Source organism: Aulonocara sp. 'chitande type north' Nkhata Bay, linkage group LG11 (genome assembly GCF_057382095.1).
Source record: "Aulonocara sp. 'chitande type north' Nkhata Bay isolate Kocher_YH1m ecotype deep benthic linkage group LG11, A_spYH_male_GT1.1, whole genome shotgun sequence".
Taxonomy (NCBI): Eukaryota; Metazoa; Chordata; class Actinopteri; order Cichliformes; family Cichlidae; genus Aulonocara; species Aulonocara sp. 'chitande type north' Nkhata Bay.
Window position 1 is genome coordinate 20,960,800 of NC_141354.1, and position 15,384 is coordinate 20,976,183.

A 15,384-nucleotide genomic window follows, 5' to 3' on the forward strand; every position below is an offset into this window, starting at 1 on the left:
CAGTACTGAATACCTTATAGTACACATTGGCGCTATATAAATAAGCCTTAATTAAATTTAATTAACTTTGTTCTGTTAGCTTAGATGTGTTCTGTGCCTTCACTAGATATAGAAGGATATCTTGAAAAACAATGTCATAGAGACTTAGGAATGGTCTGGCTTTCAGGTAGAAAGAGTTTGTGAATGCACCAGTGCACAGTGTGACAAACTACAAGTGAAGATTGAGCATGCACACGTGGTGCAGAGAACACCTCATTAATAAGTCTGCATTTCCCACTGCTTACCGAGCACAATAGCAAGCATCTGAGTCGCCTTTCTCTCCTTCTGCTGTGACAGCCTCCCTCTCACCCTTTCCTTGGTGATGCCCCATTTCTCTTTGCCTGCACTGCGCTCCCTCCATCCCTCACGGCCCCTCATGCCATCCTCAAGGGTGGGAGGACGAGGTGTCAGAGCCGATCGTGTCACGGTTGAGGGGAGAACAGGAGCAGGTCCAACCGAGATGGACAGGGAGATCTGGGGTCGTCCAGATTTCGAAGAGGCCTGAGGAGGAGGCGGAGGAGCCAGAACTTGCTCATTCTGTGGCAGGAAATGACCTGGCTCCACTTCAAGAGGGTGAACCACCGCCTCTTTAACCAGGCTCTGTGTGAGAATTACATAAAAATGACAATAAAAAGAGAATCTGTTTGGACTGAGTGCTGGCTTAAGTTATGACCCTCACCACTTTCTTGCGCTGTGGGGTTGCAGAGGCAGGTCTCAGGATCAGGGTGCACAGCTTCACATCTTCTGGTTGTGTACACTTATTCTGAAATGGAAGAATGCCATGTATATTGAAAAGAAAAGATAATGCAAAAAAGAACTGGAAACTGATATCTCACAGTAAAATATATTTGCTGGTAGGATAAGAATCTAGTGTCATCTTATGGAAATTACACTGTGCATGAGATGAAGTGTGTGTATCTGAAGTTACAAAAGTGTTTTTCAAATATGATGAAGACTGTTGTTGACTTCATCTAAACTTTCTATCTCGTTACAATTGCAAAATGGCTGGAAGAAAACTCAAACTTGACTCAAGCTTGATAAACATTAGTTTGGTATGAAATCTACCTTCCTGTGTCGGTGACCTTCTGCTTCAGCCGCACCTTGCGCAAGCAAACCGTGTCTGCGTGGCGGGGCAGTGCGTCTGCCACGTTTGCGCAGCACCAGGCAGATCTGCGCGTACACCAGCAATGTTACAATGAAGGGAACGTAGAAGGAGGCCACAGATGAGTACACCACAAATGCCGGGTCTGCAAAGCTGCACATGGTGCCTTCACGATTAGCTAATGTGCAGCAGAAAAAAAGAAAAAGGGCAAAGAATGGATATAGTACAGAAGCCTTTAGGGATAATTGCAAGATTTATCTGTCTATGTGTAAAGTACAAAGGCAAAAGGCAAGAGAGGTTAACCTAGGATTTAAACTGGTGCAGAATTTAACTATTATCAGAGCAATCATAAAGACAAGTGAGATGGCACTCAAGTTATCCTAAATAGGAATCTGTGGCTCTGCTACCCTAAAAACTGATGAACAGTCCATCTTAGAAACATGAATCAGTTCTGTTGCACTGATGCACAGTTGAGGTTGGCGGTGGGCAAATCTACTCTATGATAATCATAGTAAAGATGTATGGAAGAGTACAACATATTCAATTATTCTGTATTAAAGGTGCTGTTAACTTTGGTCATCTGTTTCCATTCGTTGTCAGCTGTAATAACCATCAGTTGAATTTACCATTAAACTCATTCATTTCTTCTTGATCTTGAAACTTTTTGGACACCATGTTAAAAATGTTAACTCATGAAGTAAAACGCTGTTTTCATTGGCGTTTCATCAAACCTACATTTGCAAATGGTAAATGGCCTGTATTTGTATAGCGCTTTTACTAGTCCTGCCTAGGGACCCCAAAGCGCTTTACACACCCAGTCATCCACCCATTCACACACTGGTGGAGGCAAGCTACAGTTGTAGACACAGCTGCCCTGGGGCAGACTGACAGAAACGAGGCTGCCATGTCGCGCCACTTCTGGCCAACACCAGTAGGCGGTAGGCTCGAACCGGCAACCTTCCGATTACAAGGCGAACTCCCAACTCATGAGCCATGGGTCGCTTTGCAAGCCACCAATGATGCAATGTGATCCTTTACATTCAAACGCTGGCGCTGGAACTGAATGAAAAGCAATGCACAGAGCACCTTTCAAATGCCGTGCTGTAATCTACGAGCAACACATTTCTGGGGAGAGAGAATATTTTTCACAGTTTGACTTACATCATTTGGTATCTTGCTGCATTTGGACCCACAACTGAGGCTGCCGGATGCCTCTTGCTCACCCTCGCATTACTCTATGTTTCCCCACTTATTCTCAAGTGGCCGCCTTTGAGTTCAGTGTGAGTGCTTTGAAAGCTGAAGTCCTTCATCACCAACTCGTGCTCACTGCAGAGTCAAATGGACTAGACAGCACCAATTCCCAGTGTTTATAGATAAGGAGGTCGGGGTCTGCATGTACCTAGAGGTGGAGTTGGACTATGCTTCTCTACCTCATAGCTCTCCAATAAGGTTAGCTGCTGGGCACCTTCCCTACTGCTACTACTGTGAGACAATTTTAACCATCGATGATGCCAACATATTGAAATGTCACAGCATTATATTTTTAAAAGACGAATAATCAAATTTAAAGACAGTTTGGAAAGACTGTTTTTGTATTAAAAAAAAGAAACAGTTCTATAATTTTAAAGAAAACAATTTACAGCTGAGCACTGAAAAAGTCAAAAAGTATCAGATGACCCTTTACCAGTGTTGTTCAGCCCAAACAGTAAAGGGCAGGAGATGGCAAAAGAAAGGAACCACACAACCGAAATCATCACCGCCACCCTCCTCCTGGAGCTGTATCTGGTGTTGTAGAGCAATGGCATTGCCACCGCTGTATATCTGCAACAATACATACACACAGACACATTAACGCGCCTCCTACACGTTAACTTATGGTTGTGTCTTGACATGCACGTTAATGCAGAGGAAACAAATGTATTTCTGCACCTAATTGACCTCCTAGGACCTGGCGTCCACATATGTGGACATCACATTTTGGGTTGTGCAGACCAAAATATTAAATGTTGCTCCACAAGGGCCTGGTATCCATTTACAAGGACATTATGCTGCCACTGTTCAATTGAAAACAAATGCCCTCATATGTGGATTTCATTTTTGTCAGAAACAAAAATCAGGTAAAATATAAAAATCAGGCAATTCTTTGTTTTTACATTCATCAGGTCCCAAACAGCCCAAATAGCAAAGTTCAATTTTGGAACATGAAGCCTAAAGTAAAATACAAAATAATGACTCCACACTAGCTGCACAATCATTATCTAGATTTGTTCTATTTCTTGTTTTGCAGAATACACTGGATGACTTTGCATACAAAGTGCTCGAGTTAATTAAATCACAGCACTTTACCTCACCCCTGTGTCCTTGTAATGGGTCACTTTGGGGGCTTTAAGCCCTGACAGCTTTGCTACTGAATTATATATAAATTACTCTCTGTGGATTCAACAAAAACAATTTAGAGACTATCCTTAGATGCTATAAAAAAATTACACAAGACCAAAGTGGTGCAGTCTAAATGTGTTACTTTGTCAGAAGAATTAGGACCCAATTGCAGACTGTCTGCCCGCTGGGTGTCTGGCCACCTCTCGCCGGACCATTAAGAGGGCATCAGGTGAGGTGGAACACTTAATCAGGTTTTTTATATGGTTCCACTAAAGCAAATACTAATTAGGGTTGCAACTGTGAAAACCTGTCATTACAAGGTGGACAGATAGATGACTGCAGCAGAAAGAAGTTTTTATTTGGCTACTCAGTGACAGCTGGATGATGGCAATGCAGTTTTTAGTGGGGTTTGTATAGGTAATGTATGTATATGCATGCTCTTTGGTTAGCGTTTATTTGCATAACCCAGCCAAAAAAATATATAAAGGTCAAGATTAGGTGGAAGAAATACCATACTGATTTACTGTCATGTTATTTGGTTAAAAATGACTTATATAATTTCAACTAGTTTATAACAGAATAACTTGTTCTCCTGCTGAAAGGGAATTCTCAAGAGGAAGATAAATTGTTAGAATAGAAGTGAGGTGAGCTCAACAATAAGAGGAGACACAAAGAGAAAAGAGAACAAACAAGCAGTAAAGGTGATAATGTGAGAGTAATTTTTAGGCAAGTGTCCACCTGTCGATGCTGATGGCGCAGAGGTTGAGGATACTGGCTGTGCACATCATGACGTCCAGGGTGAGCAGGATGTCACAGTGGATGAGGCTGAATCGCCACTCTCCTACCACCTTCAACAAAGCAAATGAGTTTTACTCACTCATAACTCACTTTCATTTTTTTAACCTGGTATCACGTTTTGTACATTTTTATTCATGTGCAGCACATCAATATTAACCAGGCTGGTTCAAACTTTTGCTTCTTATTGGATAATTCAATATTTAATTTGAGTTTTAATAGTTTAATAAAGATCATTACTTCCTTTTGAAATTTAACTACAAAGACTGTCAGAAAGAAAAAGACAAAGGATTTGTGTTTACCTACTAAATAATGCAGAAATAAGTATTTTGCACTCTAACAGTGACTGCTGTGCACCAAAGGATTTAAAAAAAATAATTCAAGTAAGTCCCTTGGATCTAAAAAAAACCAATAATTATTCTTGACTAAAACAGAGTAACAGTATTTATAATTATTAAATAATTAATCAGTGATATAATCAATAGCCAATCTGATATGTGACAAAGGTATGTGTTATTTAATAGCCAAAAATGCCAAAACACTTATTGATTCAATCTTTCTTTGAGTAGGTTATAATAAAATAAAGATAAGGAACCATGTAACATTACGTTGACTGATCTTGTAAATGTGAGTGGGTATTTTTGTGTTGTTTGAAGTTCAAAAAGAGGACCCAATATACAGAACACAGAGGCATCACCTACACAAACAAAAAGATAACTTTAATTAAACTCAGGACAAACAAAGGGATATGGTAGGACAGAAAGTGCCCGGAGAACTGATGACAACTAAGACAAATTTCAGAATTCAAAAGAAAAAAAAAATCAAGCAGAATAACTAACAGAAAGAAAGAAAAAATAGAATTAAAACAAAGGAAGCATAATAAGCAAAGATACACAACGGAAGCTTTTCTCCCCTTTTGTTAATAAAACACAAAAGGCAAACCAAAATGTGAGAAGACCTGACAGGTTATTCCAAAAGAATATGCGCATTATTAATAAGTCCTATTATTTTCTTGATTACCATACCAATCTTATCCATAATGTTGTTCTGGTAACTTCATACTAACAAAAATGTATTTGTATTGTTCATTTTCAACCAGCAGTCCACAAACCAAAGCTACTGAAATTACTATAAGAAGCTAGACAAAACAGCATATGTGAAATTCTGGAAGGCTGGTTATCAGTCGGCTCATATTCTTATCTAATATATTACTGGTCTCATTTGCTTTGTGTTTGTTCGAAAAAGGCTGAAAACTACCGAACACTCTTATCCTCTTGATTTCCATTGCATCTAAGGATTTGATTCTCTGTTTTTTTTTTGTCTTTCTTCTGAACCACAAAAAAATAAACAAGAAAAGAAGGGAAAACAAACACAAGTGCACACACCTCCAGGTATACGCCCCAAGGCATGACCAGCGTGGCCAGCAGCAGGTCAGAAACAGCCAGTGAGACGATGAGGTAGTTGGTGGTGGTCTGCAGGGCACGTTCTCGAGACACCGCCACGCACACCAGCACATTACCAAACACCACGCAGAAGATCAGGAGGACTAACAGCACCGCATAGAAGTTGTATGGTGGAGAGTAGGGTGAAGCAGAGCTGGTGCAGTTGGTGGAAGTCAGCAAAGAGGAAGAGGATGTGGGGAAGGATATGGGGGAGTACGAGGGGTCATTGGTGACATAGACAGAGAAATTATGTTCAAGGGAAGAGAGAGGGAAGGAGGGGGAGGAGGTGTCGTCTGACTTGTTGGGTAAAGTCATCTTGCTCCAGTGAACATGGTCAGGCTGAAAATTAATGACACAAAAAAGCAGGAGAAACATAATTACTGTGGGGCCCTTCATGGCCCACTGTGCATTTGATTCTGTCTTTTAAAATAGATCCAAAGATGAGTGGCTACTTTTTCTGACAGGAAAGGAGAACGAAGGAACGCTTATTATTGGAACTTTGTCTTTGGTCTCACCTCAGACAGACAGCTTTGTAACCACACAAAGGGCACAGAGTAAAGGAAAATCATTGGATACTGCACACTCAGTTTTTTATGTTAGTTTTTAGTTAGTTAGTTTTGACGCTCCCATTATTGCCTGGATTTCTTCCCGCTGCTGTCTGCAGGTGGTTATGCTGCCAGAAAAGGTGCTACGCAATGTTTTCTTGTAAAAAGGAAAACTTATTTAGCTAATCATATTTCTTATATCACAGACAATCAACTTCCATTTAATCCTATAATGCCCTTTGTATCATATATGATATATGAGTTTCTGAGACCTCTATCTCATCAACATGATCAACACTTGCCATACTTTCAAAATGTTATGGACAAAATTCTCCTTTTTTGTATAAAATTAACATTGTTTTTAACAAAAAGTTGCCAAAAATGCCCAATGTATCAAATGTGATACAAAAATATATATAATAAATATGTAATAAAAATATATCATACGCAACATGATACAGCAAAAAGAAATTGTGGATTTTGTTATAAGGGTTAATAAACATCTAAATTCCAAAGAATTTGAATTTTCTGGCTGTTTTCGATAGGTTGGGTCTTACAGGGTTAAAAATTATGCAAAGACAGTGTTAAAAATACTGCAAATCATTCTGGGTTTATGTCTGTATATGAATTAAGAAAGCTGAGGCCCAAAGCAAAGCAGCATCTCTTTGTGTTTCTCTAATGGCTGTCAGTAATAAATATTAACTATGAGACCCAACTTTATTCCTTGATTTTCTATCTCTTGGCAGCAAAAAATTTATTGTTCTGAAAGCATTAATATATGATCCTAAAACACAAACCCCACACTGTAATTGGTGATGTGATCAAATTTTTACCAAGCCTATGTTTCAAATCTGTTTTTATATTCAATCTTTACTCTCAAACTCTTAAACAACAGGAAGTCTGCAGCTGCCAGAGCAAAAACTAAAACAGTCAGGAGCAGGTTATGGTCCGAGGGGGTTAAAAATCAGATGGAAGCCCCACCCCACGTTTTCACTAATTCTTTTATTTACAGCATGTTTTAAGTGTGATATAGATTCTCTGCTGGGGGTGTACCTTTTATATGTGTAGCTTCCTAAAACCACATGAAACACAAACTGTGCATTGCACTGTCAGAGGAATACGTTCAAATTAGTTTGATGCTGTAGAAACCGTATAAAATGTTAGCATACTTCATTCTAATCTGCTGCTCGAACTCTTTTACACCACTAACCTGCAACCTTTGGAACACAGGATAATGTCTCTGTGTTTTCTGTGGAAAAAGAGTAATATGATCCATGAATTCAGCTTTTAGATTGATTCGTTGCTGCCAACATGACACCTTTCATGTAAACGCATAGGGGAAATTAGACATGCACGAGTTAAAGCAAGCCATCTACTAATTGGAAGATCGATTGTTCAATTCCTGCCTGCTCCAGTGTGCATGCAGTATGCTTGTGCAAGATACTGAACCACAAGTTGCTCTCCAAACCATCCATCAGAGTATTTGCTAGAAAGCACTTAAGTGTAGGAAAAAAGTGCTTGTGTATATGAGGTATTTTGTTTAAAGCCTTTTTAGTAGAGGAGAGTGCTATAGAAGAACCACTTACCACTTACATGTGTAATGTAATACTAACTGAACATCCTAATACTCACTGACCAGCATGCTTCTGAATTAATGACGACACACACACACACACACACACACACTTCATATATAAACTATAATTGCACTGTGACAGCTTATAGCATTTATAAGCCGTATGGATGCTCATCACTGAGTCAGTATTCTGTTTGTTCTGACATGCCTTCCACCCATGAAAGTTTTAACACAGTCAGTCATATTTGATCAATTATGTATGTATTATCAGTGTTCAATACACAAAGGTTTTACCTACATAACCTGTCCATAGCATAAAAAGAATTATTGATGTTAGGTCAGTGAGAGAAACACTAATCCACATGTGCAATGCATGCATCAGTGTGTTGGGTGAGCTGTGTGAAAACATTAGTTTATTAATTGCCTCGTTTTTAGGATGCATTATTCACTGACTGCTCTCTATAAGCCATGCTCTCCCTTTGGCGATATTGATGCACAGTGGTACTGTAATCCACAACTAGTTGATGTAATTCAATTTGAAGGGTGAACTAAGGACGGTGCAATTCTTTTGACCAAAGGGCCATCAGGAGTAGGGTGTTTGTGCAAGCTGTCGCTCAAACCCAGTTTGTGGGCTGTACAGAATAATTCATGAGAAATTGCTCAGAAATAAAGTAATGCTCCATATTTTTTGGGGGAAGAAATGTGGATTGTTGTCAGCATACAGATGAAGTGCTGAGAAATTGATTTATGCTGCACAAGTTTTGCATCATAATGTTACAATCTTTATGAGAAAAAAACCCTGTCAATTGGGTTTCATGTGAAGACTTTATTTTAATGTCACACTGAATCTGATGGCAGGTTATGTTCTGTAAATGACGCAAATGACAAGCATGTTCTTTAGGAATCTTTGTTTTTAGGGGAATCATTAGACTCAGCACCCCAGTATCCTGAAATGACATGTAACACTCATTTGTGTGCCATCAAAAGAATTTATTGTTTGCTGAATGTGGTTTACAACCCAGTAGTGTCGACTGATGACGATCTTAATCATGAGCCGCACCCTAATCCTTACCATAAAATGACATCTGAGATCTCAAAACATCAACATCAAAGATGACTTTACTGACACAATGTACAGCTTATCACTATATCCAACAATAACAAAGCCAAGCAGAATAACATCACATAGCGCCACTATTATTGACAACATTTTTACTAATGTCATGGATTTCCAAATTAATAGTGGTCTGCTTGTCTGTGATATAACTGACCACTTACCAGTTTTTACTTTGTGTGACTGTGATTTAAAAAAAATAGATACCAAGATCATGATAGCAAAGCGAACAATAAATGAAGAAGCAATTCATGCCTTCAATTTCGATTTAGCACAACAAGATTGGAGTTCGGTGTATGAAGAGTCAGATGTGGACAAGGCTTATGATAATTTTCTAGATATTTTTACTATGTGGTACAATAAACATTGTCCTGTAAACGAACACATGACAAAGAAAAAAAAGATAAAAAGTCCTTGGCTCACAAAAGGAATTATTAATGCTTGCAAAAAGAAAAACAATCTGTATAAACAGTTTATCAAAGTAAAAACAAAAGAAGTGGAACAAAGATATAAAGCATATAGAAATAAATTGACTGATATTATAAGAACGAGCAAACAACTTTATTATAGAAGAAGATTATATGAAAATAAAAACAATATAAAAGGAACTTGGGATGTGTTAAACAACTTAATTAAACAAGGATCTTCTGGAACATCATATCCTGAATATTTTACTGATGCAAATGGTGAAAATCACAACATGAGTAATATTGTCGATGGGTTCAATAAATTCTTCATAAATGTTGGCCCTGAACTAGCAGCGGACATCCCGTGTCATAAAAATGAAAATATCAGTAATATAAAATCAAATCCCTTTTCACTGTTCCTCTCAGCTACAAATGAGCAAGAAGTAATAAATATCACATTAAAATGTAAAAGTAAGTCTTCAATGGATTATCATGACATAAATATGTCTGTAGTTAAACAGGTTATTCTGAATATTGCTAGTCCCTTAACATATATCTGTAATTTATCATTTCAGTCCGGTTGTTTTCCAAAAAAAATGAAAATTGCGAAAGTAATACCACTATATAAAAGTAATGACAAACACAGTTTTACCAATTATAGGCCTATTTCTCTACTGCCTCAATTCTCAAAAATTCTAGAAAAACTTTTTAATTCAAGATTAGAAAAATTCCTTGAAAAACATCAAATAATAAATGTTGGTCAGTATGGTTTCAGAATGCAAAGAACCACTTCAATGGCGATAATTGAGGCAGTAGAAGAAATTACTGATACACTGGATAAAAATAAATATGCAGTTGGTATTTTTGTTGACCTCAAAAAGGCCTTCGACACAATCAATCACTCAATTTTACTGGATAAATTGGAAAGATATGGTATTCGAGGGAAAGCTGGTAACTGGTTAAAAAGTTACCTAACAGGTCGGGAACAATATGTTAGCATAGGGCATTACCATTCAGAGAAACTTGGTATTACATGTGGTGTTCCCCAAGGGTCAGTGTTGGGACCAAAACTTTTCAATGTATACATAAATGATATTTTTGATGTTTCTCAAGTACTTAAACTCATACTGTTCGCAGATGACACCAACATATTTTTCAGTAGCGATGATTATACTGATCTTGTAATGACTGTAAACAGGGAGCTAAAATTAATAAAAAAATGGATGGACATAAATAAATTATCATTAAATATAAATAAAACTAAAGCAATGTTTTTTGGTAATTTAAAATATAATATAGAATTACCAATTATCATTGAAGGTGTACCAATTGATAATGTGAGTGAAAACAAATTTTTGGGAGTTATAATTGATAACAAAATTTCATGGAAACCCCACATCAGACACATAAAAACCAAAATTTCTAGAAGCCTCGCAGTTTTGAACAAAGTGAAACAATTCCTTGATAAAGATGCACTTCGTACTCTGTACTGTACCCTGGTTCTTCCATATCTTACATATTGTGTGGAAGTGTGGGGAAACACATATAAAAATACAACTAATCCATTAGTCACAGTACAGAAACGAGCACTGCGTATTATTCACAAGGCTGGTTATCTAGATCATACTCACAAATTCTTTCTTCAGGCAAAGTTACTTAAATTCCAGGATCTGGTTAATTACAATACATCCATAATTTTGTATAAAGCTTTTACTAAACTTTTACCGGCAAATTTACAAACTAGATTTGAAATTCGAGAAAAGGTTTATAATGTGAGAGGCTTTGGAGAATTCAAATTACCCAGAACTCGAACAACCCGTAAAGGCTTTTGTGTGTCTGTATGTGGTGTGAAAATCTGGAACAGTCTGAGTTTACAATTGAAACAATGCAAAAATATTCATAGATTTAAATTTCTCTACAAACAGTTGGTCTGGTCACAGTATACTCAATGATGGGTTTTAGTGTGCTCTGTAATGTCTGTCCTCTTACCATTGCTGGTATGGATTCCAAAATAAAAAATAAAAAATAAAGTGTGCGTATGTATGTACATATATGTACTTGTGTGTGTAGATATATATGTATGTATATGTATGTGTGTCTGTTACTTGTAGTTATTACTGCCTGTTACCTGTGGTAATGCAATTTATAATTTATATATTCTGTATTCAGTTATGAAGGCTCTAATTGTTGGTTGCGAGCTGCCGCTTAGATGCTTGTATCTGCCCGGGGCTGTTGATGGGTCTGTATGCAATGATGGGCGTAGCTGCGGGAAGTTTATTGTTTTTTTTTGTTGATGAGTGAGTATAGGGGTGGGATTTAATAAGTTTTCTTCGTCCCACTCCTTTTTCAGGCAAGTTTTGTTTTTTGTTTTGTGTATTTTATGTTCAATATAGGTATTTGTTGTGCCTGAAAATGAATAAATAAATGAAAAATGAATGAATGAAAGAGCAAGATGCCCCAAGACAGAGTGCAAAACTAGGAAAAAAGCTATTTGCCAGTGACAGACTGCAGAGCTTCTGTAAAGCTGCTGAAGCACTGCAATAATAAGAATGAGAAGATGAAGTCTTCAAACAATGCTGGGGCATATTTTGTCCCAAGCAACTGATTGTTTATTTTATTTTTTTCTTGAACTGAACTACAAACGTTACATTGAACCTCGAATACTTTTAACACAAATTATCAAGAAAAAGATTTAACTTGCGAGGAATATTTCATGACTAATAATCTGATCACAACAAACATTTCCCAGAAGCTTTAGTCACAGAATTATCTCCTGTTTTTAAGCAAAGTAATTCTTGTCTTGCAATCCAAACAAAGTGAGACCTTGGGCTAAAGATGCATCATAGTGTAAAGAATCAGCTATGTTCAGCTATGTCGTTTTAAGAGAGGGAGCACATCACATTGATAGCTGGGATAAATAAAATGACATCTGAGATCTCAAAACATAGCCACGACTCATGAAACAGCAGGCTATTAGACACAGCAAATGAGTAAATGAATTTTAAACCTATTTGAAACAGAAAGAGAACTTTTTCTGTTGTTTTTGTTGCAGTTTTTTGCAGAAAAAAAATCTTAAAACCAATTCCAGAGGGAGTCTGTCGCAGAGAACAACCTTAGCTTTGTCGTTTACTAAAACAGACAAATATTTAGCTTTAGACAAAAGAAGGAACGCAATACGCTTAATTAATGAAAACATTAGTAACAACACATCTCATCTAAACTAGCCTTTTCTTTGAAACATGCGATTAGTAGCCTGACACTGATGTCTTTTTGCAGAGAGGAGACATGATATAGATATATAAGAACTTCTCTTCCCCTCGTTTACAAGTCTTTGGCTCTCTTCTGTTACACTCAAACACAGAGGCTGTACGACAGCATGCAAAAAGCTGCATGAAATATTTATCGGCAACAGGAAGTTGAAACGGACTACTGACTGGCAGCATCACAGTTTGAATTTTCTTGTTAGTCCATGAATGAATTAAGTGAGACTTTTACCACCTTAGCACCACCCGCTCCGTCATGAGCATCACATTACAATTACTGACTGACTCTGACCTCTACTCTGCATTGTTAATCAACCCATATCCTAGACAAGTTCAACTGAACAAATCAATAGAGACAAACCACTGGCAACAGCATCTAAAGACATCTCAAGTGATTGATTTCACAAGATACAATCAGAGATCTATATGGCAAATTTCCAACCCCCTTGACAATATGAATAGTATAAAAGGTGGGTTTGGTGAGTACATCTAAGCAACATTATCACCTTGAATTAAATTTCTGTCTTTTAGCCTTGATTTAGCCTAACTGGTGCAAGGGAGCCAGCCCAGCGCCAGTCCTACACAGCACATCACTAACCTTTTTAACCTGCACTAAACTTCTTAACACATATTTTATGCAAACACAAAATTACTATGATTCAGTTAGTTTTTCAAAACATTCAAAAAGAAACTTGATTCAGCAACAGAACATGCATAGATCTAAAATCTGGTTTAAAAACTCCAAAATGAATTAGCACATGACATAAGATTTTAAAATCTAGTTTATAAAATTGCAGTCCTTTCCTTTGAAAATAGTTTCATCTCCCTCCCCTGTCCTCTCTTTCTTACAATTTTCTGTATCACTCAGGGTTTCACAATAACATGTTTTTCCCACTCAGAATGTGCCTGCCACTTTAAAAAGGCACCTCTTCTGCCTATATACTGAAGTACCACAACCACAAGTTTATATCTGCATGATGTGCTCTAGGTGTAAGCAGGCCATGGGATGTCATTATTTTCTTATTACTGAGTAACTATCTCCATGCAGTCACTGGAAGCACATGAAAAATTCATTCATTCGACAGTATCAGCCTGCCTATCAGATTTTATTGCTCATTAACTGAAATTGTCGGATTGCTGTTCTGGATTGATCTGACCCACTGTAACCTCTGTATTTGTGTGTGTGTGTGTGTGTGTGTGTGTGTGTGTGTGTGTGTGTGTGTGTGTGTGTGTGTGTGTGTGTGTGTGTGTAGTAAATGCTGTAAAATATGCAGGAAAAACAATGTTTTTTTTCATTCAAGACAATTTGTAGAATCAGCTGCAACATAAATTGCAATAAGATGATTGACAGATCATGGAAAAACTCTTTAGTTGCTATCTTCACTTGCTCACTAGAGAATCACCTGTTTGCAGTACAGATTCTCAGCCAATTTCCTTGACATCTTTACCTGTTTTTGAGCTCACTCTCTCAACACCAAACACTTAAAGCAAGAATATTTAATTAAAACATTTGTTCTTCAAAATAAACAACTTTCCTGCAGTCATATTTGAGCAACTGTAAACCGAGCTCATCTTACCTCAGTCTTTCACAAATTAGTTTAAAAACATCAAAGAGCAAGATGCCCCAAGACAGAGTGCAAAACTAGGAAAAAAGCTATTTGCCAGTGACAGACTGCAGAGCTTCTGTAAAGCTGCTGAAGCACTGCAATAATAAGAATGAGAAGATGAAGTCTTCAAACAATGCTGGGGCATATTTTGTCCCAAGCAACTGATTGTTTATTTTATTTTTTTCTTGAACTGAACTACAAACGTTACATTGAACCTCGAATACTTTTAACACAAATTATCAAGAAAAAGATTTAACTTGCGAGGAATATTTCATGACTAATAATCTGATCACAACAAACATTTCCCAGAAGCTTTAGTCACAGAATTATCTCCTGTTTTTAAGCAAAGTAATTCTTGTCTTGCAATCCAAACAAAGTGAGACCTTGGGCTAAAGATGCATCATAGTGTAAAGAATCAGCTATGTTCAGCTATGTCGTTTTAAGAGAGGGAGCACATCACATTGATAGCTGGGATAAATAAAATGACATCTGAGATCTCAAAACATAGCCACGACTCATGAAACAGCAGGCTATTAGACACAGCAAATGAGTAAATGAATTTTAAACCTATTTGAAACAGAAAGAGAACTTTTTCTGTTGTTTTTGTTGCAGTTTTTTGCAGAAAAAAAATCTTAAAACCAATTCCAGAGGGAGTCTGTCGCAGAGAACAACCTTAGCTTTGTCGTTTACTAAAACAGACAAATATTTAGCTTTAGACAAAAGAAGGAACGCAATACGCTTAATTAATGAAAACATTAGTAACAACACATCTCATCTAAACTAGCCTTTTCTTTGAAACATGCGATTAGTAGCCTGACACTGATGTCTTTTTGCAGAGAGGAGACATGATATAGATATATAAGAACTTCTCTTCCCCTCGTTTACAAGTCTTTGGCTCTCTTCTGTTACACTCAAACACAGAGGCTGTACGACAGCATGCAAAAAGCTGCATGAAATATTTATCGGCAACAGGAAGTTGAAACGGACTACTGACTGGCAGCATCACAGTTTGAATTTTCTTGTTAGTCCATGAATGAATTAAGTGAGACTTTTACCACCTTAGCACCACCCGCTCCGTCATGAGCATCACATTACAATTACTGACTGACTCTGAC

At 37.4% G+C, this 15,384-nt stretch overlaps 1 protein-coding gene across 2 annotated transcripts in view; it reads right to left on the bottom strand.

Annotated features, from left to right (window-relative positions):
- Positions 1-15,384, bottom strand: part of drd2l (dopamine receptor D2 like) — a 28,158-nt gene that overhangs the window by 2,149 nt on the left and 10,625 nt on the right. Inside the window, exons 2-7 of one of the 2 annotated variants that reach the window (XM_086311052.1) lie at positions 5,701-6,096; positions 4,259-4,368; positions 2,826-2,962; positions 1,105-1,319; positions 719-802; positions 285-639 (exon numbers count right to left, since the gene is read on the bottom strand). In XM_086311052.1, the coding sequence (XP_086167178.1) occupies positions 285-639; positions 719-802; positions 1,105-1,319; positions 2,826-2,962; positions 4,259-4,368; positions 5,701-6,072 (1,273 nt within the window). In that variant the 5' untranslated portion in view covers positions 6,073-6,096. Of the gene's footprint in view, positions 1-284; positions 640-718; positions 803-1,104; positions 1,320-2,825; positions 2,963-4,258; positions 4,369-5,700; positions 6,331-15,384 lie in introns of those variants that run through there. The other variant, XM_086311050.1, reaches the window with a different exon arrangement.